The 24178-nt window shown below is 39.1% G+C and overlaps 1 protein-coding gene across 1 annotated transcript in view; it reads right to left on the minus strand.

Moving 5' to 3' along the window:
• Window positions 1-24178, minus strand: part of LOC126176097 (rotatin) — a 443859-nt gene that overhangs the window by 83409 nt on the left and 336272 nt on the right. Inside the window, 2 exon segments of the mRNA XM_049923237.1 lie at window positions 13527-13723; window positions 17454-17610. Of these exon segments, the coding sequence (XP_049779194.1) occupies window positions 13527-13723; window positions 17454-17610 (354 nt within the window).

A 24178-nucleotide genomic window follows, 5' to 3' on the forward strand; every position in this document is an offset into this window, starting at 1 on the left:
TAAAACCACTTGTGCTTCTACCATCTCGAACACACAATATTTTAAAAATAAGTGTGAGAGAACGTACATACTGTGCGACACATGTTTGTGTGTGCAGGCTGGAAAGGAGTCACAAGCACAAGGTAGACACAACGGCCGAACGGCATCGACAAGTGTTTGCCACTCGCACCATGGAAGTCAGATTGGAAGAACAAAGAGTGTTTATGTATTTTATGGTGTTTTATATTGTTGACTATTGTAACAAGAAAAAAGAACAACAATTGAAAAATTGTTAATTGTACTTCATGTGTTGGACTTGCTAAAAGCAAGACATGTTCACAAATTACGTGGTTGTAAAAACTACGCTATTGTAAATGTATTTAAACGAGTCTAATGCTAGACAAATCAGTTGACTTGCAAACATTCGAATATTTATGTGAGAAGTGGTGAATTTGTTCTTTGTGGAAGTTGAAATATACCAAGACTAAATTAAAAGTATTCTGCGACTATCCACTTATTTCATGAGTAGAGAGTTCAAGAGAGAGAGAGAGAGAGTTCGGGAGAGAGTTCCGTTAACAAGCAATATTCTTCGGAGAAGAAGTTTTTGGAGATTGTCGTAGCCAGCTATCCAGAGAAGAAGGTTGTCTATGCAGATCAAGTAAGTCAATCGATGTGAGAGGGGTGTGAATTTTGCACGCAAACCAATTTCGCACCACACTCCAGGTCGTCGACAACGTTTGAACGTGGCAACCAGTGAAAAGGACCCAAAAAAATGGGAATTTTGAGAGGAAATCAAAGCAGAAGATATGTGTTGTCATAGCAACCAGACATAACAAGACAAGAGAACTGTTTTATGGAATTTGATTCGGATTAAAAGTGCAAATGGTGAGAATTAATAAATGCAATAAAAGATAAGACGTAAGAAATATATTATGGTAAAAGAAAAGAGAGAAGATTCTGACATATTAGACTAAGAAGAAATACGACGAAAATAATTCATCGAAGAAGATCCGGTGTGGGGAATAAGCGGCTCTCACCCACATCACAGGGACGCAGATGTGGAAACCAGCCTATGTCTGACTGCGCCGACACCAGCCACTGATCACCAGTGCTGATTCCACATACGCTTGCTGATTCCGACACTGAAACCAGCATTTGACGCCGCCAGTGGCAGTGCTGTTCACCAGTGCTGATTACGCATCCACTCACCAATGCAGCCAGAACTCTATGCCGGGTGAGTGCAAAACAATAATTGTTGGAGTGTAAAGTTAAAGAAACTGTTGAATAATAGACTGTTAGTATAGTTATTATACTCAATGTAGAATTTTTTTGATGATTACTCTTTCAAAAATTAAGAGAAATATGGATAATACACAGAGAATTGGGGACACTTCAGAACCAGCCATGGCAATGAAAGTGAGTAAGGTGCTGCCTGACTGGTCTGGAGTAGTAAATTTAATAAAAGCACAAAGGGCAGACTCAGAGGCTTTAAGAAAGGAACTAAGTCTTAAATTAGACGCAGTAAATTCTCAATTAAATAATAAATTGGATGTTCAAAATGAAACTTTAAATTCTCGATTGGATGATCAGAATACAACTTTAAGTGCTCAAAGTCTTAAATTAGATTCAATAATTACTCTATTAAACAATAAATTGGATGTTCAGAATGAAACTTTAGGATTGTTAAGTGCTAAGGTAGATTCACAAAGTAAAGACTTTAGTAATTTATGTGAAGGTATGGGAAATTTGAAGACTGAATTTGACGCTTTAACTACTGAAGTAGAACATTTTAAAATAGATTTGAAAGAGGAATTAACAGGTTCATTAAGGAGTCATGTAAACAAACTGTTCACTGATTTTAGTCAGACACAGAGTAACCAATTTTGGGGCTTAGCTAAAAAGTTAGAATTGGATACTGAAGATAAATATAATATTGTAGGAGTTGGACTTGGTGAAAATTTAGGATCATTTCAAAGTGTCTGTAATGTTACGTTTGATGCTGTAAAACATAGATTGCATACCTAAAAAGAAAATGTTGAAAAGCAGGACAAGTTAATACCAGTAGATCAATTGCAAATTGAAGGCATTAACACTTGAGTAGATAACGTGAAATGAAACTTTAAAGAGAAGCAAGCAACTTTAGATATGAAAAATATAAGTAGCCTGGAGGAACAGGTAGAAGAGATGATAGACCGAAAAGCTGCCGCGAGAGTAATCTCTGAGAGCGCATCTCCTGTTTTATCTTCTGAGTTTAGTAATGCCAAGAGAGGTATGGAAAGGATTTAAATTTGACCAGGATAGAGTAGAAAATAGAATAACTTTACCTGATGTTATGTTGCCTAGTAAAGTGGTGATTGTTTTGTTGTGGGAAGACTTTCACACAAAATTTCATAAGAAGTACTGGTTTGCACTTGCACAAGTGGAGTTAATATCAGATCCATGGGATCCAGACGGAGTCACATTTATCCCCCAGGGACGTTAACATTCCGAGTTAATGGGCGGAGTGATGACCATCGGATGTCGAGTTGTTTTGGGTGTTTCTTCCAAGATAATTTTCCTGCACTGAATTCTCTTAAAATCTTAAACTATCCTATAATTTTAGTGTGTAGGAAAGCAGATATAACAGTCAAATAGAAAACTTAAGAGAATCACGAATGAACAGTGATTTCTAGACATGAAATGAAACGAATAGAATGTTATATTAGCAAAAAGTATAATATGATGGTACTATTTAAACAGAGTGATGTCGAGACGACATAAACTGAATAGAGGATTTCATGTGTGTATAAAAGATAATATAAAGTGACTAACTAGACAACTATTTTACAGTAGTGTATAATTTTCTATTTGGTATAGAATATTTTATACCTTTTATGAAATGTGATGTAAATGGGAGGGTTTGTATAATTTTTGGAAGGGGTGGGTATTATAGATTAAAACAAGATTTACACCAACATATAAATCATGTCTAACACAGAAAACACACCACACCTTTCAAACAACCCTCGCAAACAGATGTGACTGATTCTTCACCATCTGCCATTCCATAGGGGTTGCTAATGTTTTCTTTGGGGACCTCAAGGGTGAAGGTGGGAATGTTCATTCTGTAGGAGACAATTTAACACCATACCTCCTCCGGCTTCTCACTCAAGTACCGGCGAGGTAGGGATCCTGGGGAAGGGGGTTGGGAAGGTTTTCGTGTCTTTGGGGCTATCTTCTCTCTCTTCTTCGATCTTCACAACCATTTCTATTTTTTCCTTCCCTACTTCTCTTTTGAGTACCTGCCTATTTTTTCCCTCTTTCCATATTCATCCACTTCTGTCACAGAAGTCCTTCATATTATCCGTGGTTTCCAATAACCTACAACTTATCTTTAGATAATAAGGCCGAAGAATCAGGCTACAAAAACACACATCATCATACACACAAAGATATACGAGTACACAAACAATGAAACTACTACCTAGAAACCGCTCGAGAGGTACAAACCGTCAAGTGTAAGTATAGAAAAAGTATGATGATTTTATGAGTATACATAAGATGGAGGCATGAGTAATGAAGGAGAATGCAAGTCAGATTGGGGTTAATTATGATGCTTAATTAAGTAAAGTCAGTGTAGCAAATACTCTGATGGAGTTATGTGTCATACAGTAGTGGGACTTGATCATTAGGTGTAGACATAGTATCTACTAAGGATTACAGAAGTTGAAAAGTAGAGGAGGACTCTAGGGTATTAAAAGAAGTGTTAAGAAGTGAGTGTGTAGTGTGAAATAGATTTTTATTTTTTCCTGAAAATATTTAATTGTAGTGTCCATAAAATGTATACTAGGGCAATGAACCATGATGTCTACTCATAAAGGAAAATGGGGGCATACCCGGCATTGCTAAAGATTTAGGGCAGGCATACTTACACAGAGATAGGACGATCTGTGGCCTGAAGAATAGGGATTTGTTATAAAGGGGCCTACCTACTGGAACAGATGGAGGAAGTTTACCCATGGGGTCAACCCACATGTAAGGTATAGGTGCTGATCCTAGGGGAAAAGGACAGAATCGTGGCAGAAGTCACACATTTTGTAGGAATTGTTCTGGTGAGTTTGAATTCTATATTCCACTAGCATTATTATGTTTTATGTGAGTTTACAAGTGTCGAGAAGAACGCTCTCATTTGCCCAGAGTTCCTCCAGACCACAAACAGTCTATAATGGCTCTGAGCACTATGTGACTTAACATCTATGGTCATCAGTCCCAGCCTATAATTAATGAGACTATTACGTACTAAAGAAACAGTACAAGAGAAAATACTAAAGCGTCATGAACACCTTCAGCTTACGATTGGTAACCAAAAGTTTAGGTCCCATGACTCCTAGATATAAAAGAATTGACTCAAACATTGAGTGAAATACTCCCGTTTTATAATCAAAGTAAAATGAAAAAAGAAAAGCGAAATAGTAAATAAAAGGGTTATGCACAGTTAATAAAAAAATGTGGAATGCATACTTTTGAAATATGAATTGTTATTACATGTAATACTAATATATGTAATGAGTATGTATAAAATATCGCGTGTTCGAGCTGAGGGGAGGAATATGTAGTGCTTCGAGAATTTCCGCATAAATTCTAGAACCTCTCGTACTTCTACTGTCTCGGACACATGATATTTTAAAAATAAATGTGAGAGAATGTACATACTGGGTGACACATGTTTCTGTGTGCAGGCTGGAAAGGAGTCACGAGCACAAGGTAGATGCGACAGTTAAACGGCATCGACAAGTGTTTGCTGCTCACGCCACGGAAGTCGTATTGGAAGAACAAGGAGTGTTTATGTATCTTATGGTGTTTTATATCGTTGACTATTGTAATGAGAAAAAAGAAGAACAGTTGAAAAATTGTTAATTGCACTTCATGTGTTGGACTTGCTAGAATCAAGACATGTTCATAAATTACTTGATTGTAAAAACTACGCTATTGTAAATGTATTTAATTGAGTCTAATGCTAGATGAATCAGTTGACTTGCAAACATTCGAATATTTATGCGAGAAGTGGAGAATTTGTTCTCTGTGGAAGTTGAAATATACCAAGACTAAATTAAAAGTATTCTGCAAGTATCCACTTATTTCAAGAGTAGAGAGTGACTGAGTAAGAGAGAGAGAGAGAGAGAGAGAGAGAGAGAGAGAGAGAGAGTGATAAATTCCATTAACCAACAGTACTCTTCGGAGCAGAAGTTTTTGGAGATCAACATAGCCAGCTATCCAGAGAAGAAGATCGTCTGTGCAGATCAAGTAACTCAACAGATGTACGAGAGGTGTGAATTTTGCAATCCAACTTCACATCGCTTCTTATCGTCAAACATTGTTAGAAGAACTACAGCAAAGCACGACAATGCTGACACCCTTTCTCACCTTCCGATTGGCCCTGACTCTGATTTTGATTCCTCTGTTGCATCTTATTGGCAGATCGATGTGCAGGACTCTGAATTGCTGCAATCTTTTGCAACAAATTACAGAACAATTGCACAGATCAAAGAAGTGGATGCTGACCTGAAGATTTTGTTGCATTAAATTTGTACTTCTTGGCCTCCTCAATTTTTTGCAATGAAGGATTACCTGAAGTCACTGTTACAGACAACGGACCTCGTTCACGTCACATGACTTTGAACAGTTTTGTGACTGAAATAGCGTTCGTCATCTAACAAGTGCTCCATTTCACCCCCTGCCAGATGCGGAATGCTTTGTTTGCACTTTTAAACAACAAATGGCCAAGCTTCGCGCCTCCCACACACAGGAACAGGTGCTGCCAACTCTTTCTCACCTCCTATAGCTCCCACCCATGCCATGTACCATCAAAGGTGGAACTTCTGCATGCGCACCGCCATCGGATGCTGCTTCACTTGCTCCACCCACTGCAGCATTTGGCGCCACCGATGGTCCGTAAGTACACTTTGCACCACGTGATCTTGTTCTTTACAGGGTTTTTGGCTGCCATCAGCACTGGGAGCAAGGTGAGATCCAGAAATGCACTGGCACATATATGTATCTAATTGCAGGTCCCGATGGTTTTTGCAGCACTATCACCAGAATCAAATTCGCATTTGTCGTTTGCCTCGTGATTCTGCTGCTTTTCTTCCCCCAGATTCACAGCCTTACGAGACCATGTGGCCCTCTCAGCCGTCCCTATTACTGCCAAGGAACCCAAGGATGAGCCAATGGACGTCATGCCCTCGCGTCTTCTGTCACTGTTCTCCGACCCAATGGACCTGGACCCACCATTTCCGTCATCGTCAACATCGCCCCAGAACTGGACATGTATCCTGAGCAGTGTTTTCGGGAGAACGTTCCTGTGCTCTCACAAGCCAGATGGCAGGGTACGGCCGTGAGTATACCATTCTCTACAGCTCCAGCTCCCAGCTCATCTCTCTGTCCAGCTTCCTGCCTCCCCCATTGTGGTTCCTATCTCCAGAACATGACAACAGAGTGGCTTTTTTGAGAGGGGGGGGGGGAGGGGGGGAATGTGGTGGCATACTGGCATACACCTCCTCCAGCACACCGGTTGGCACTGAGAGCTAGGAATGATGTTCTAGTCTTCCACAGTGATAGTCATCACCTCGCACCATAGCTAGCTGTGAGGGAACGTTAGTCATTGTATATAGTTGTGATATGGACACGGACAAAATTCAAGAATTGGTACATGTAATCTGATTGCTGTTAACAACAGAACTTCAGATTGAACATCACTGAAGTTAAGTACTCCATTGGTTCCAGTATTAAAGTGTATTTTAACCATGTGTGCATTTTGTGTTGAAGTGAGCGGAAACTGGCCACCCACGTATCATACCACCCTCTCCTTATCCAGGCATTACAAGAGGACACAGCCACAACATTACTTCGATTAATTCTATCTTTTAAGCACCTGGACTAATGAGCAATAATCAATCACTCAAACAAGGGTGTTCTAAGCCACCTATTCTGTGGCTGAATTATGTTCCACTAGGACATTTCCAACCACTCTCAGTCTGGCACCTGCCTTTTCAACAACTATTTTCATGTTCCTCCTCCTCTTCAGATATATCTGGATGCTTACTCCTACATATTTTACAGTTTTTACTGTTTCAACTGACTGTATACTAATAATGCAATGAAATCATTCAGAACATATAGGGGAAAAGAAAATGTTATCACAAGGCTGGGCCTCAGCCTTAAGTCATCCCCTTCAAAAGAAATGGGACCATAATGAAATCAATATCTATATCTACCTCTGCATCTACATCTACATACATCAGGAGGTATCTTGTACCATTACTTGTAATTCCTTTTCCTGTTCCACTTGCAAAGGGACTGAGGGAAAAAATGACTGCCTGTGTACCTAACTAGGAGTTCAAATTTTTCTTATCTTATCCTTGCAGACTTTCCATAAAATGTACATTGGCAGCAGTAGAATCTTTCCCTCACTCAGATGCTGGTTCTTTAAATGTTCTCAATAGTGTTTTGCAATGTCATCTTCCCTCAAGGGTTTCCCATTTCAGTTCACGGAGAAATTCTGTCGTACCTACAACAAATCTAGAAGAATGCCTTGGAATTGCTTTGATGATTTCTTTTAATCGGATCTGGAGGTGATCGCGAACACTTGGACAGTACTTAAGAATGGGTCGCAGTATTCTACATGCAGTCTCCTTTATAGATGAGTTACGCTTTCTTATAATTTCTCCAAAAAATCAAAGTCAACCCTAGTACCGACCTTATGTGCAATGCAATGTTACATATAGGTATTTAATCGATGCACTGTATTCAAACATTACAGGGTTGTTTTTCCTTATCATCTGTATTAATCACATTTTTTTGTGTGTAGAACAAGCTGCCATTCACCTCACCAAATAGAAATCCTGTCTTAGCAATCCTGTATCCACTTACAGTAACTCAACCACAACATTCTCCCATGCACTACAGCATCAGCAACAGTTGCAGCTTACTGATCTCTCTATCTGTCATTTTGTTTATGTATAGGGAGATAGAGAGTGGTCCTGTCACACTTCCATGGAGCACTACTTACGATAACCTTGTCTCTGATGAACACTTACTATCCAGAACAAAGTACCAGGTTCTAGTACTTAGTAAATCTTAGAGTCACTCTCGTATCTGAGAACTTATCCTGTACACACAGACCTTCCTTAACAGTCTGCACTTGGGCACTGTGTCAAATGCCTTTCGGAAATTGAGGAATATGGAATCTGTCTCTTGTCCTTTCTATGTAGTTCACAGGATACTGCATGAGAAAAGGGCAAGCTGAATTTTGCATGAGCGATGCTTCCTAAATCTGTTTTGATTTGTGCAGAGATCCTTTTCTGTCTAAAGGAAATTTATTAAATTTGAAGTTACAATACCCTCCATAATTCTGCAGCAAAACCATGTTAAAGATTTAGTCTCTAGTTTTAAGAAATAGTTGTTTCTTTGAGTTATTTGTGACTTTGCACGTTGTGAAAGATTCACAATAAATGCAAGATAAGTAATGGGCCAATGCCAAGGAGTACCCACTGTAAAACTGAATAAGGATTCCCTCTGGACTTGGCACTTGCTTGTTTTAAACTCCTTTACTTGCTTCTGAATGTCAGGGATGCTTATTTCTATGTTCTCCATATGGGAGTCTGTGTGATAGTCAAACAATGGTGTCTGTGCAAGCATCCTGCATGAGTATTTTAAGCATCAACTTTCCTTTTACTGTATTATATTGCCACACCAGACTGGTTGACAAGTGACTTTGTGTGACTTAAGAGATTTTATATAGGACCAGAATTTTCTTTGTTCTCAGCAAGATCTTTTGATGGTATATGATGGTGGAAGTTGTATGCTTCATGCATCATGCTTTTAAAGACACATGAATTTGTATTAACTTTTTCTTGCCATCACTTCCGCATTCTTTTTTGAACAGTGTGTGCAACAATCTCTGTATCCTCAGCATTTACCGATTTTTGATACTAAACCACTGTAGACCTTCCCATCCTTAATCCACTTACTTGGCATATACTCTCCACAGCATGACTTACAATCAGTTTCAACTTTAACCATAATTTCTCTACATGCATCAAATTGGATCTAAATAATGTCCATTATTGTCTAAGTAGGATGACAACAACTGCTTATCTGCTTTTTTCAGCATAAAAACTGTTCTAGGATTTACTGAATTTATTTATAATTTTTGCCATGATTAGTTCATGACCACTAATTCCTGTCTCTATACAGTAGATGGTGTGGTATGGGTTGATGAGAGTCACAAGCTACTTGATGACAGCATAATCCCTTCATCAGTTTTCAACAGCTCATATTAGTAGCTTATGCCCACATCTGGCCTTGGCGGTGAGGTGGGCATCAACGCACAGATCTCGGCAGTGAAATATGAAGGTGCCTGCAGCTACTATGCCCAGTGCAGCCCGGTCACAGTGTGATCTTGTGTGGTAAGCATTCCCAGCCGGTAGCAGAGCTGTGTCACGAAGTGGTGTGGCAGACTGGCACGGCCAGCTAGAGTGCGTGACATGCTGGCAGCCTGCCCCAGTGCGGTGGCTGACAGGAATATAAGTGCCTTGGGAACAAAATATGGACTGCTGGCTGGCTGCTAGCATCTGATACACGTGGACACCCAGTAGCACACTGGTTAGAAGGGCCTCTGTTCAACCCTCCACCCATCAACAATGCAGCTGAATCTCCTGTCCTGCAGTCCTCTCAGGATGGCAGTGGAGCAGTAGCGACTTCATGGTGGAAGCCAACATTGTGATGGACACCAAATCCATGAAATGCATGGTTGGACACCCAGTATTTATGCACAAATTGTGTATACCACATGCTAGAAAGTGCTTGAATGTGGTAACTAACTGGGCACTGACTGGAGTGGGCGCTGATACCCAGCAGGTGTCGTGGCATAATGCTGTGCCAGTGTGTTGCGGGATGTGTTGTTTGTATGGCATCAGACCCACTTGCCTAAATTTTGTCATTACAATACTGACACAGGTGATAAGGGCAGGACTGAGTGTAGCTACAAGGTCTAAAATATTTCCCTTATGTTTGAGTTGACTATCTGCTTAAGACGGTTTTTAGAAAAGTGTTCAGAACAACTTCACAAGACAGTCTAATTAATTCATAGACTTCCCAATCAAGTTGTCAGAAATAAATGTGACATGATCGTGATACTTCTGCACTACTGAGCATAGAGTTTCTCTGAATGATTCTGCAATTGTTCCATTAGAATCAGATGAATGATAAAAACTTATGGTAATTAACCTGAGTTCCCCTAAGCAGGTTAGTTGCATCCAGATAACTTCATAATCAGACTCAATTTTTACCCTGATAAGAGACAATATTTATGTCAAATGCAACGAAAACTTCTCCTCCTATGGCATCTAACATGCTTTTTTGATATATCTTCTGTGATCTGTCAAACATTTCGGGGCTTTCCACTTTGGGTATCATCTAGTTCTCTGTTCCAAATATAATTTGTACACAACAGCTTTCCTGGAGGGCAGTAAATTCAGTGACTTTGTTATGAATGCTTTGGCAGTTTTCTGTTGAACTTTTGACATCTGGAGTGTCTTTACTTTGTGATCTGATTTCGCTCTCTGAGTACCAACTAATGAGCATTCATCAGAGGACCTCAAACCATTGCCTATCCTAAAAAGCCTTCATGAACACTTCACAAGTATCTTGCTACCCAAGCAACTGCTTCCTCTGTGTAGTGCACTCTTGACCTATCAGGAGGAATGTTACAATTCTCTGCCCCACAAAGCAGGTCCATAAAGCTGCAGCCAAGACTGTCACAAAATCGATGGAGCCTCTGGCTGAAACTTTCCAGTTGATTCCTAACCAAAGGACCCACATCAATTCTGGGTATAATACTGCAAATTGTAAGCTCTGCTTGCAACCCAGAAGTGAGGCTAGCAGTGTTCACCACCAGCTGTATGAACTGAGTACAGCCACAGAACCCAACTGACAGGTGTTATATGTGCTAACATGAGCCACAATTTGATGATGACTGCACCTGCACCCTTGATAACCACACCTTCACGATTTGGATGAGGCCTCCCAGCAAATGACTAAGGGCGCATTGGACTTTTTTCCTCATGTGATGCTTTACTTGGTCTAGCCATAGCTTAACACAATCTTGTAAATCATTAGCATGTTGCCACATATTTCAAGGAGGAAGTGTACTGTAACTGTAAAACTACTCTCTCTCTTTCTTTCCAAGCCTTATTTCTGCTTGACATTTATTAATTTCATACTCAATATCTTGGTTTATTGGCATTTCTTTCTATTTCTTATCACCTTTGGATTGGTACAAAAGTCTTTATTTTCTTCTCCTCCTCCTCCTTGTTACTGTGGAGGCTTCTCATATTTTACAGGAAACTGATTATATATTAGTTTCCTGTCTTGTACCTGATAACACTCCTACAGCTGTATGCACTTCCTGAAGTCTCATTGTCTTACGCCTGTAAAGGTATGTCTGTAAAGCCAGGACTAGGTCAATGTGTGTGTGTGTGTGTGTGTGTGTGTGTGTGTGTTTTTTAACGAGCTCCGAAAAAGACATGAAAATTTAGCAAAATTTTTACTTTTGTTTATGTGAATGCTAGCTGTTCAATGTCTCAACTATATGGTGAGTTGTTAGCTTTCTTTTCACATTACTGACATCACATGTTTCACGATCATAAACATATAACAGTGCCACAATTTTTATCTGCCTTCTTCATTGCAGTATGATGTTTCTTTTGAGGAAATCATACATTTTAAGTATTTGTGCGTTAGACATGTTGCTGAATGTGTTTTTACTTAAATTCGTGTGAAATGTACCAGTGCAATAGCCAAATTGATGAGTATAAATACTTGCATGTTTCAGTCACTCTCAACTCCTCCTCTCGTACATATAACCATATTTCAACTATTGTATTTATCATCAAGCATTTCTGCTGAGCGTGACTGCCCCTGCAAGTGCTCAGAATCTGATTCACTGATGTATGAAAGTATTAAAAGTTTAGGCTGAGTAAAGTGTGAGTCTAAAAGCGAGACTGAGAGTTCCAGCTCAGTGAAAAAGATATGCCTGTAACACTCAAAGTTTAGGAACTTGTACGGATTACCAGTACATGTACTATCCTGCTACTGTTTTTTTCTGTCTACGATCCCCCAACATACACCAACAAGATGAAAAATTATGACCGTCTGCTGAACAGCACATTTAGAACAATACAGCATTGATTCCATGTGGGATTGATTCAACGAGTCCATGGTAGGTTTCCAGAGGTATGTGGCAACAGATGTCTATGCAGACGCCATGCAATTCCCGTAAATTACAGGTCAGTTGTTTGTGGGCACACAGCTGGCACCAAATAGCAGCCAAGATGTTTTTCATCAGGTTCAGATCACACGAATTTGAAGGTCAAGACATCAGTCTTAGTTCACTATTCAGCTCCTCACACCACTACAGCACAATTCAGGCCCAGAGACTTGGTTAGTTAATCTGCAGGAAGATTCCATTGCTGATGAAAAGACATCACGTATAAAAGGATGCATGCAGTTCGCAATGATGTTTACGTAGTCCACAGCTATCATGTTGCCTTCGATTACTACCCCATCTTCCATGGAGACAGAGATGAGCATCTCCCATAGCATAATACCATCCCCATCAGCCTGCACCCATGCTGTGGTGCTTGTTTCAAGCAGCTTTTTGCTTGAATGATCATGTATCTGGACATAACCACCAACCTGGTGTAACAAGAAATTTGATTCATCTGACCAGGTGGCAGATTTTCATTGATCCACAATCCAATCTCGATGATCATGTGTTCACTGCTATCGTAATTGACAATGTCATTGTTGTCCCTGTGTGTATATGCAGGGCTCATCTGCTGTGGAGCCCTTGTTAAACAATATATGATGAAAGGTGTGCTCCAAAACACTTGTGCTTGTACCAGCATTACAATGTACTCTGTTGTCAGATCTGGCACTGGTTTACAGAATGAAAACCCTGACATCCACGTTCTACAATGATGCTTGGACATATAATACCTTGTCATCTACTCAATATTTCTTTGTCCTTCAATGACTTTCTGTAGATATTATGGCAGTAGGTCTTGGACAGCCAACTAGCTTCATCACTTCCAAAGTACTTGTTATCAAGTGTTGGGTTATAACATAATGTCCTTGGTCAAAGTTGCTTATCACAGTGGATTTCCCAATTTGTGGCCCAGATCATTGTAAGAATGATTCCTCCTTCATCTCTGTTTTGGTTATATAGTTCCATTACCAGATCACATGTCCACAACACCACCAGGTGGCATTCTGCCTCACAGTGGATGGTAATCATAATGTTTTGACTCATCAGTGTAGCATGTTTTTCATGCTAAAAACTGTTGCACACAACAGGTGAAACTACACAAAACATGTACATGATACAATCTGAAAGTTCTTTATCTACAGAGCTTTGAAGAAGAGGAAGATGAAGAAGAATGAAGGAAGGGAGGAAGAAAGAAAAGAGGGAGAGGCCAAATTCAAGTAAAGAAAAATATGTCACTTACAGTATGCACTGGGATTCAGAAGACCAATTAAAGTGTTTATACAGCCATGTGTATGCACAGCGACATCATGGCTGCTGGAATTGAGTGATACACATGTTGATAACACAGTGCACACTGCTGTGTACATCTCCAAAACATCTCTGTACAGTGTTTTATTCCACTGATAATCTCCACAGGCTGGTACATCACTGATGCTCCTAAAAAGAATTACTGCATTTTAAATACAAAACTTGATAGGAGAAATGAAAACATATGTAGTATACTTCAAATTTTTACATTTTGTGTCTAATTTTCACAACTAAATTCTACCATGAAAGCTGATGAAAATGAGAAAAAAAAAATAACATGACATAGAATGAGTGTATCTAAAATACGTTTTTACTGCAGAATATAGTTTGTGAGCTTTTGGAGCCAGTGACTCCTTCTTCTGTCAGAAGAGTTGGAGGGGAAGGAAGAGGGGAGAAGGAAAAGGACTGGAGAGGTTTAGGGAAAGGGGTACAATTCGGAAAAGTCACCCAGAACCCTGGGTCAGGGGAGACTTATCAGATGGGATGAGAAGGAACTGAGTCTTTCCTTCAAATCCTGTTTGGTAAGTCTCCCCTGACCCGGGGTTCTGGGTGACTTTTCTGAACTGTACTCCTTTCCCTAAACCTCTCCAGTCCTTTTCCTTCAACCCTCTTCCTTCCCATCCAACTCTTCCGCCAGAAGCACTGGCTCCAAAAGCTTGTAAAAGTTAAATCCTTTTGTGTGTGTGTGCTCCCCAGCTGCCACCTGTGTGTGTGTGTTCCTCAGCTGCCACTTGGTGAGTAGATATTTTATCTACCCATTTACATTGTATTATCAATAATTGATTCTTTTCATTGTTAGAATATAGTTGTGTATGATTAACAGTACAGAAAACCTCTATTTAAAAGGGTCTGTAATTAAATGAATGTTCTGGTGCAATAACCAAGTAAATCATCTTTACATAATTTCAAGTCAAACACAAGAATCAGTGCAAAAATGGGGAAAAAATGCCAACAAAGTTTTTATTATGATATTAATTGACTTTTAAAATGTTGCACTTGCCTCTCACTTACACAAAACAACTTTTTTTTTAGTATGATGTCAAATAAATAAACAAACAACTAAAGAAACAACAAATATTAGCATGTCACATGAACTGTATGTAGTCTCTGTAACAATTCTCTTACTGACCAAATTACAATAGAATTACATGTCTCAAACTGCACATAATTTTGGCAAGCTTGGTTACATGTTTATATTTCTGAGATTTAATTGACAGTGGTGCTTTTAATTGGCAGAGGTGCTTTGTAAAGTTTTTCATCAGGAAAAGTCAATGTAGTTGAGGCTTACTGAATGACAAAATCATTATGGTTAAGTTGTGATAATGATGTACTACCGTGAAGTACATGATTGTGTGCAGTGGAGTACTCAAAGAAGCTGTGATCTGATATAGTAAACTTCTTGTTATGAGCACTCTTAATGTTAGACTGGAAAAGCTTTCTTAGGTGGGACAAGAAGTCTAAACAAATGGATCTTGTATAGCATCAACCATAGTGAACTCCTTGGGTGTATTTCACAAGCCATAATCTACCTACTGTTTGGTGCAATGACAAGGCAATCCAGGGACATGTCTGATTCTTGCCCCAAACACCTGACATCTACACGTCCAGTCCCTACATTATTCTCAATTGGTCCCATATACAAGTCTCATTCTTGCACCAGATGATTGAGCAATATTCATACTAAGCAATAGTAGTAAATGCTTATTTTCAGCCAGAAGTGGACATATCAGGTTATTGCAGCAATGCCTTCAATTAAAGATTTTTTTTTTCTGTACAGCACCTACCTTTACTAATTTATTCAGAAGTGTGTTACTGACCTTGTAAAATTCTTGACCAAGCCAAACAAATTTGAAGTCAGTAACATCAAATATTTAGGAGCTACTGATTTTTTATTTTTTATATGAAAGGAAAAAGGAGGACAGAACAACGTGAGGAAGGGAAGGTGATTCACTGCAACTGAGAGAGAGAGAGAGAGAGAGAGAGAGAGAGAGAGAGAGAGAGAGAGAGTGTGTTTTGTGTCATTTCTGGAAGCAAATCAAATGGACAATTCAATCACTTCATTCTGAGTTTTTACTGAGAGCCTGCGAAGTTATAAATCCTGTTACTTGTACCTTACCAAGAGCTGACAGTGCTGAATACTTTTAAAGTCCTTTTCATTATCTATAGCTTGAGCCTACCGATAAAATGAAAACAAATTGTAAAATGCAGCAGATCAGATGCTGTTGTAAAATGAAAAATCTAAATTCAAATAAGAGGGGATAAGTTTTTTTATTTATTTATTATTTTTTTTTTTGAAACACATACCATTTACTCTACCATTTACTTGTCTTTAAAGTAGTGTATCAAGTAGCAATAAAGCTTCATTTTGGTCAATAAATAGTGTCAAACTCGCTTAAATAATAGGCTCATCAGGCACTATGGCATACACCAATTACCCTACATCAATTTTTCTGATAAAATAATAATCATGTTGCAATTATCCTGGTACAAGCCTCCAGGGGCTTGTGTGTCAATTTTCTTATTTAAAAAACAAACAAGGCAGGCACAATCACACAAATCACAGCCGAGCCTTAGCACCTGGAAACGACAGTGGTGTGTGTGTGTGTGTGTGTGTGTGTGTGCGCGCGCGCGCGCAAGAGTTATGCATCTATGAATGTTTTTGTCTTTGTTGATAGACTTCATCCAATAGCTTATAATATCTAGCTGTCTTTTTTTCAGTGTGCTTGTCTGCCACTCAACAACTATTCTATGTGGTAATAGCAGTCTATCCTTTACACATAATGTTGCTTCTTATATTACTGAGCAGCTTCTTATTTCACCTCAGAAGGTGTGCCAGACCTCTTTACTACAAAAAAATCTGAAAGGTTCAACAGGAATCGAATCCGTAGCTTCTGCATTAGCAGACACTAATTCTAGCCACCAGACCATGGAGACAGCCTAGTTTTGTAATATTCTTCTCATTTAAAAATTATGAAAAGGATAGACTGCTACTCACCATAAATATGATTCGTTGAGTTACTGACGTGCAAAACAAACAGAAACACCAAGCTTTCAGTCAAAGTCTTTTTCAGAAAAGAAAAAAAGACACACACACACACACACACACACACACACACACACACACACACACAAACACAAGTAGGTACACCTATCTCTGGCCGCTCTGACCAGAGCTACAATGGCACTGCCAATAAAAGTCTTAAACAATTAATAGTGCTACATGAACTGACATAGTCTACCTCTTCCAGTTTGTGGAATACTTATTCAACATTTTTATCACAGTTGCATGAACAGGTTTTGCACATATGTTGTTCTGTTTTCTGTTAAAGAAGCCTCATCTGTTTCATGAACGTGGTTTCTAACAAAATGGACAGTATGTACCTTCCACGTCATAAAAATGCATATAAATTCAACTGATGCTGATAACTACATCCCTCACACAAATGCTGAAGAAGAAACTGAGGCAGGAATGACATAATAAGACAGTGTTAAAGTCAGGTGCCTGATTTTCATTCCTAGAGAGTGGAAGAGAGAGAGAGAGAGAGAGAGAGAGAGAGAGGAGGAGGAGGAGGAGTAGGAGGAGGAGGAGAGGTGAAGGAACAATTTACAGGCAGCACAATATGTATAAAATTTTGGCCTTTGTTTCACGACAAAGGAAGTACAAGGATAAAATTCTAAAAGCAGAAAATCTGCCATATATAATTTAATATCCAGTGCTAGTGTTACATTCAAAAGTGTACTATACATATAAATATACAACTCAGCACCCAACCAATAACTACTGTTCCATAAAGGCTAACAAAACTAAATCCATTACAAATAACACTAAAATATTTGAATAAAGCCATTGAATATTTACCTCAATAAAATTCGTATAAGTCCCCAATGGTTAATTTCGCACAAAGTTTCCTCTGGATTTATTGTCACTATGTTCAGTATGAACCAACACAATGACTTAACTAGACCAGGTGTTGTGAGCAAATGAGGCTCATTGCCATCTGACCAACTACTTGATCCTGAAAAAATATATACAACAAAATAATAGTTTAACTATCAACAATTACAATTCTCAAAATATTATGTACAGGGTGCCCATAAAAGAATGTCCTGGTTTCAATGATGTATTATACCAGTTTAACTGAGACAATTTACAACAAATTATACTTCAAATTGAAGGTAATGTAGTTTTTCTTACAAACTTTCAAAATGTGCACCTTGAGTTATATGGCGCACATCCAAACTAAAACCCAATTTTTCTCACACTTCACTTAACAAGTTGGGAGTAACACAAGCAATAGTCTCTTTCACACTGTGTCTCAACTCTGGAAAATCATTAGGTAGTGGTTGTTGTTGTTGTCTTCAGTCCTGAGACTGGTTTGATGCAGCTCTCCATGCTACTCTATCCTGTGCAAGCTTCTTCATCTCCCAGTACCTACTGCAACCTACATCCTTCTGAATCTGCTTAGTGTATTCATCTCTTGGTCTCCCCCTACGATTTTTACCCTCCACACTGCCTTCCAATACTAAATTGGTGATCCCTTGATGCCTCAGAACATGTCCTACCAACCGATCCCTTCTTCTAGTAAAGTTGTGCTAGAAACTTCTCTTCTCCCCAATTCTATTCAATACCTCCTCATTAGTTATGTGATCTACCCATCTAATCTTCAGCATTCTTCTGTAGCACCACATTTCAAAAGCTTCTATTCTCTTCCTGTCCAAACTATTTATCGTCCATGTTTCACTTCCATACATGGCTACACTCCATACAAATACTTTCAGAAACGACTTCCTGACACTTAAATCTATACTCGATGTTAACAAATTTCTCTTCTTCAGAAACGCTTTCCTTGCCATTGCCAGTCTACATTTTATATCTTCTCTACTTCGACCATCATCAGTTATTTTGCTCCCCAAATAGCAAAACTCCTTTACTACTTTAAGTGTCTCATTTCCTAATCTAATACCCTCAGCATCACCTGACTTAATTCGACTACATTCCATTATCCTCGTTTTGCTTTTGTTGATGTTCATCTTATATCCTCCCTTTAAGACACCATCCATCCCGTTCAACTGCTCTTCCAAGTCCTTTGCTGTCTCTGACAGAATTACAATGTCATCGGCGAACCTCAAAGTTTTTATTTCTTCTCCATGGATTTTAATACCTACTCCAAATTTTTCTTTTGTTTCCTTTACTGCTTGCTCAATATACAGATTGAATAACATTGGGGAGAGGTTGCAACCGTGTCTCACTCCCTTCCCAACCGCTGCTTCCCTCTCATGCCCCTCGACTCTTATAACTGCCATCTGGTTTCTGTACAAATTGTAAATAGCCTTTCGCTCCCTGTATTTTACCCCTGCCACCTTTACAATTTGAAAGAGAGTATTCCAGTCAACATTGTCAAAAGCTTTCTCTAAGTCTACAAATGCTAGAAACGTAGGTTTGCCTTTCCTTAATCTTTCTTCTAAGATAAGTCGTAAGGTCAGTATTGCCTCACGTGTTCCAGTATTTCTACGGAATCCAAACTAATCTTCCCTGAGGTCGGCTTCTACTAGTTTTTCCATTCGTCTGTAAAGAATTCGTGTTAGTATTTTGCAGCTGTGGCTTATTAAACTGATTGTTCGGTAATTTTCACATCTGTCAACACCTGCTTTCTTTGGGATTGGAATGATTATATTCTTCTTGAAGTCTGAGGGTATTTCGCCTGTTTCATACATCTTGCTCACCAGATGGTAGAGTTTTGTCAGGACTGGCTCTCCCAAGGCCGTCAGTAGTTCTACTGGAATGTTGTCTACTCCGGGGGCCTTGTTTCGACTCAGGTCTTTCAGTGCTCTGTCGAACTCTTCACGCAGTATCGTATCTCCCATTTCATCTTCATCTACATCCTCTTTCATTTCCATAATATTGTCCTCAAGTACATCGCCCTTGTATAGACCCTCTATATACTGCTTCCACCTTTCTGCTTTCCCTTCTTTGCTTAGAACTGGGTTTCCATCTGAGCTCTTGATGTTCATACAAGTGGTTCTCTTATCTCCAAAGGTCTCTTTCATTTTCCTGTAGGCAGTATCTATCTTACCCCTAGTGAGATAAGCCTCTACATCCTTACATTTGTCCTCTAGCCATCCCTGCTTAGCCATTCTGCACTTCCTGTCGATCTCATTTTTGAGACGTTTGTATTCCTTTTTGCCTGCTTCATTTACTGCATTTTTATATTTTCTCCTTTCATCAATTAAATTCAATATTTCTTCTGTTACCCACGGATTTCTACTAGCCCTCGTCTTTTTACCTAATTGATCCTCTGCTGCCTTCACTACTTCATCCCTCAAAGCTACCCATTCTTCTTCTACTGTATTTCTTTCCCCCATTCCTGTCAATTGTTCCTTTATGCTCTCCCTGAAACTCTCTACAACCTCTGGTTCTTTCAGGCCCCATCTCCTTAAATTCCCACCTTTTTGCAGTTTCTTCAGTTTTAATCTACAGGTCATAACCAACAGATTGTGGTTAGAGTCCACATCTGCCCCTGGAAATGTCTTACAATTTAAAACCTGGTTCCTAAATCTCTGTCTTACCATTATATAATCTATCTGATACCTTTTAGTATCTCCAGGGTTCTTCCATGTATACAACCTTCTATCATGATTCTTAAACCAAGTGTTAGCTATGATTAAGTTGTGCTCTGTGCAAAATTCTACCAGGCGGCTTCCTCTTTCATTTCTTAGCCCCAATCCATATTCACCTACTATGTTTCCTTCTCTCCCTTTTCCTACACTCGAATTCCAGTCACCCATGACTATTAAATTTTCGTCTCCATTCACTATCTGAATAATTTCTTTTATTTCATCATACATTTCTTCAATTTCTTCGTCATCTGCAGAGCTAGTTGGCATATAAACTTGTACTACTGTAGTAGGTGTGGGCTTCGTATCTATCTTGGCCACAATAATGCGTTCACTATGCTGTTTGTAGTAGCTTACCCGCATTCCTATTTTCCTATTCATTATTAAACCTACTCCTGCATTACCCCTATTTGACTTTGTGTTTATAACCCTGTAGTCACCTGACCAGAAGTCTTGTTCCTCCTGCCACCGAACTTCACTGATTCCCAATATATCTAACTTTAACCTATACATTTCCCTTTTTAAATTTTCTAACCTACCTGCCCGATTAAGGGATCTGACATTCCACGCTCCGATCCGTAGAACGCCAGTTTTCTTTCTCCTGATAACGACATCCTCTTGAGTAGTCCCCGCCCGGAGATCTGAATGGGGGACTATTTTACCTCCGGAATATTTTACCCAAGAAGACGCCATCATCATTTAATCATACAGTAAAGCTGCATGCCCTCGGGAAACATAGAAACAATCTTTTAAAAGAACCACAAAGAAAAAAATTGCATGGCATGAGGTCAGGTGAACATTGTGCTCTCATTTAAATATATGGCCGAAAAAGTCAGCCTACAGGAATTGTGAAACATAACCTGTCATCCGGGACCACGTGCCACAGGGGGTACAGATTCACCACAAGATGGGGAAATTCACAGCTGTCTATTGTCTATTGAGGCCTAAGCGCCGTAGTGTGCGAGTGAGACAGATGAGAACCTACATCATAGGGAAACCCATGAGAAGCCGTTTGTGGCCGAGGAGACGCAGCAGTGTTAAATATGGCAGACCTAAGATTGGCTACAAAGGGAAAAATTTGTGGAAACTATTTAATTATGTGGTGATGCAGGGAATGAAGCCACAGTAATTTCAATCTGCCATCCTCCATAAATTTTCGTGGGGATCAAAATAAAACTTGAATACTGGTCATATCTATAATAGTTTAGGATTTACTGTTAAAGTGAAATTAACAAGTTTTGTATAGCAAAGGCCTGAATGATAAAATCTGAATGCTTTGGTCGATCTTAATGACTGACATTTCATATAGAAGTGAATCATTAAAATGACAAACATTGTAAATATCAACTCTGTAACTTTATATGTTTTAAAAGATATAGTAAATTTAAATTATCACTATTTTCAGTTAAGCATCAGATCATCATTTCCTCCACACAAAACACACTGAGCGATGACAGCATGACACCTTACTGAATCATTAGGTAATAGAATATTTGTTGTAAAGTTTAGTGCATAATAGTTACTTTTGTTCTTTATTTATTTATCAGAAAGCACATTGGTGCAAGGCTACTGGCTGTGGCATTCAAAGCTAAGAAGGAATTAAACATTTATTATGTAATAGATGTTATTTTTACTTTATTTAGAATGTGAAAGTGGTCAAGCTTTGATTATTTAAATATGTTAAAATGTAAAATAATGTAGAATAAATTGTAGCCAAACAGATGGATGGCTTCAGGAGAGGGAACTGCACTAGTCAGTTGAGCGATGATGCTCATCGCGCTGGCAACGCGGCCAGGGATGGGCAGAGAGAGTGCTGGTGCAGACGGGAAAGGGACGGTTTGGCTGGAGACACTAAAGGGTACAGTTCGGATGCAGATGTGAAAGCAGACTGTCAGTCTTTGCTCTGTGTGGCATCGCGGGACTTATCTCTGAGCGGTGACAAGCTGTGCGCCTGGTGTGAACTCTAACTTTTCATGTAGATAACTTGTATTTCGCGATGAGAATGTGAATGATCAAACTGTGTCAAATGGATATGCGCTCGAGTGTAACAGTAACTCAAAATACAACCACTTTCGCTGTTAGTTTGCTTTCTGAATAAACATTATTCTAAACAAATCGCAACTGTGTGGCTTACATCATTTATGGGTTGTAGATTTAGTTCCCGGTATTATTATTACTGTTATGATATATTATATTAACTTTGTATTTCGCAAACTTGCCAGCAGCCAGACAATTTAACCAAAGGGTCACAAGTGTCTAATTTAGGGTGTGTAATGTGACACGTGTGGTTCAACCCCTACATGAGTTTGAGCCAAGACATCTGGGATAGGAACTTGGAAAGTGTTAGTTGAGAGATAAGAATCTTGCAAAGTGTTGGAACAGGATTTGATTTTGGAAAGGGTTAGTTGCAGAATATGAACTCTGGAAAGTTTGGAATTGGATTTGAATTCTGCAAGGTAGAACCTCTTGCAAAAGTTAAATGTGAGTTCGGTTCAGGACTGAATATTAGGTTTCTTTAATAGTTGTGAGATTACAATTGTAATTCTCACAGTTAAAAACATACTGTGATCTAGGCCCCAAGTCTGCGGCAGTTTGCATGGGGGCTCTGAGCTATGAATTTTTCAACAGTTGTGTGCACTGAGTTTAGCAGTGGTTAGAAGTGATAAAAAAGTAGCGCGGAAGAAGAGGTGACATTGAAAGCACATGGTTCCAGCCAGCAGTGGCATCTTCAACGGCAATTCATCGTGCAGCGGCGGTTGCAGTACCACAGCAGAGGGTACGAGATCTTCAGTGTCGGCTTCAACTGCAACATCGGCAGAAATACCAGTGCAGTAGGATCCAGCAGGACAAAGCTAAGTACCTGCACTGATAGTGAGATTGTGTATAATTCTGTCATTCAATTGTTAACAATATACATCGCTAATATTAAGCAGTCGGCCAGTTTGTGTGGGTCTGAAAATACTAGTGAGTCACTTAGTTTGAAGTCGGAGCAGGAGAGCATGATCGGCTGTGAATTTAGTAGGGCAAATAGTCCGAAACCAGGCAAGGGAGATGAATTTGGGGGAGACATGATGTCACAGTTAATGCAAATGATAAGAGGATTGGGATCCAAAATTGATTCTGTTAAAACTGATACAGGTGACGTAAATTTAATAAAAATTGACTCTGTTAGAACCGATATGGTTCACGTAAATTTAAAAATTGACTGAGTTCAATCCGAAATAGCTTTGGTTGTGAAAGACGAAGTAGGTAAAATGGCTAGTGGAATCGAGGAATTGATAGATGGAAAATTAAAAACCATTCGAGATTAAATGGACAAAATTTCAGATGAAGTTGGGATACTTGACTCTAAGGTAGCTCAAATGGAGAAAAATTTCAGTGATAAGGTGGAGAAGTTGCATACAGATCTGGGAGGCAACATAAGAAATTGTATGAGTAGACAAGATGCTCTAATGGCTGAGACGACATAGGCTATTAGTAACTTATCTGTTTGAATAGGGAAAGGGGAGAAAGAAGTAGATAAAATAAAGGAACAACTAGAATCTGGCATTAAAATTGAAAATAGTGAAGTTAAAAAACAAATCAATGAAATAAAAAATGAATTGAATTTTTTAGCTGTGTGGATGAACTCAGGATCGGTCAAATGTTTTGGAGGCAACAGGAAATATCACCCAGTAAATTTTCTAGCAGCATGCAGGGATGGTTTTATAAGGGGAATGTCCAATGAGCCAAACATAAAATTTGTGAAAGGAAATTTGGAAGGTGAGCCACAATCAAATATACACAGTGATGCGTTCACTACCTATGAAATATTTGAGAGCAGTTTCCTGAACAACTTCTGGAGTGAAGCAAAGCAAACGTGACTCCAAAATGAGTTTCTGAACGGCCAACATTTAAATAAGGGGACGAGTTGATGCGAGAATTTTGTAAACATGGACTTGTGAGATTAATGCATGTGAGTGCTTACTG

Source organism: Schistocerca cancellata, chromosome 1 (genome assembly GCF_023864275.1).
Source record: "Schistocerca cancellata isolate TAMUIC-IGC-003103 chromosome 1, iqSchCanc2.1, whole genome shotgun sequence".
NCBI classification, from domain to species: Eukaryota; Metazoa; Arthropoda; class Insecta; order Orthoptera; family Acrididae; genus Schistocerca; species Schistocerca cancellata.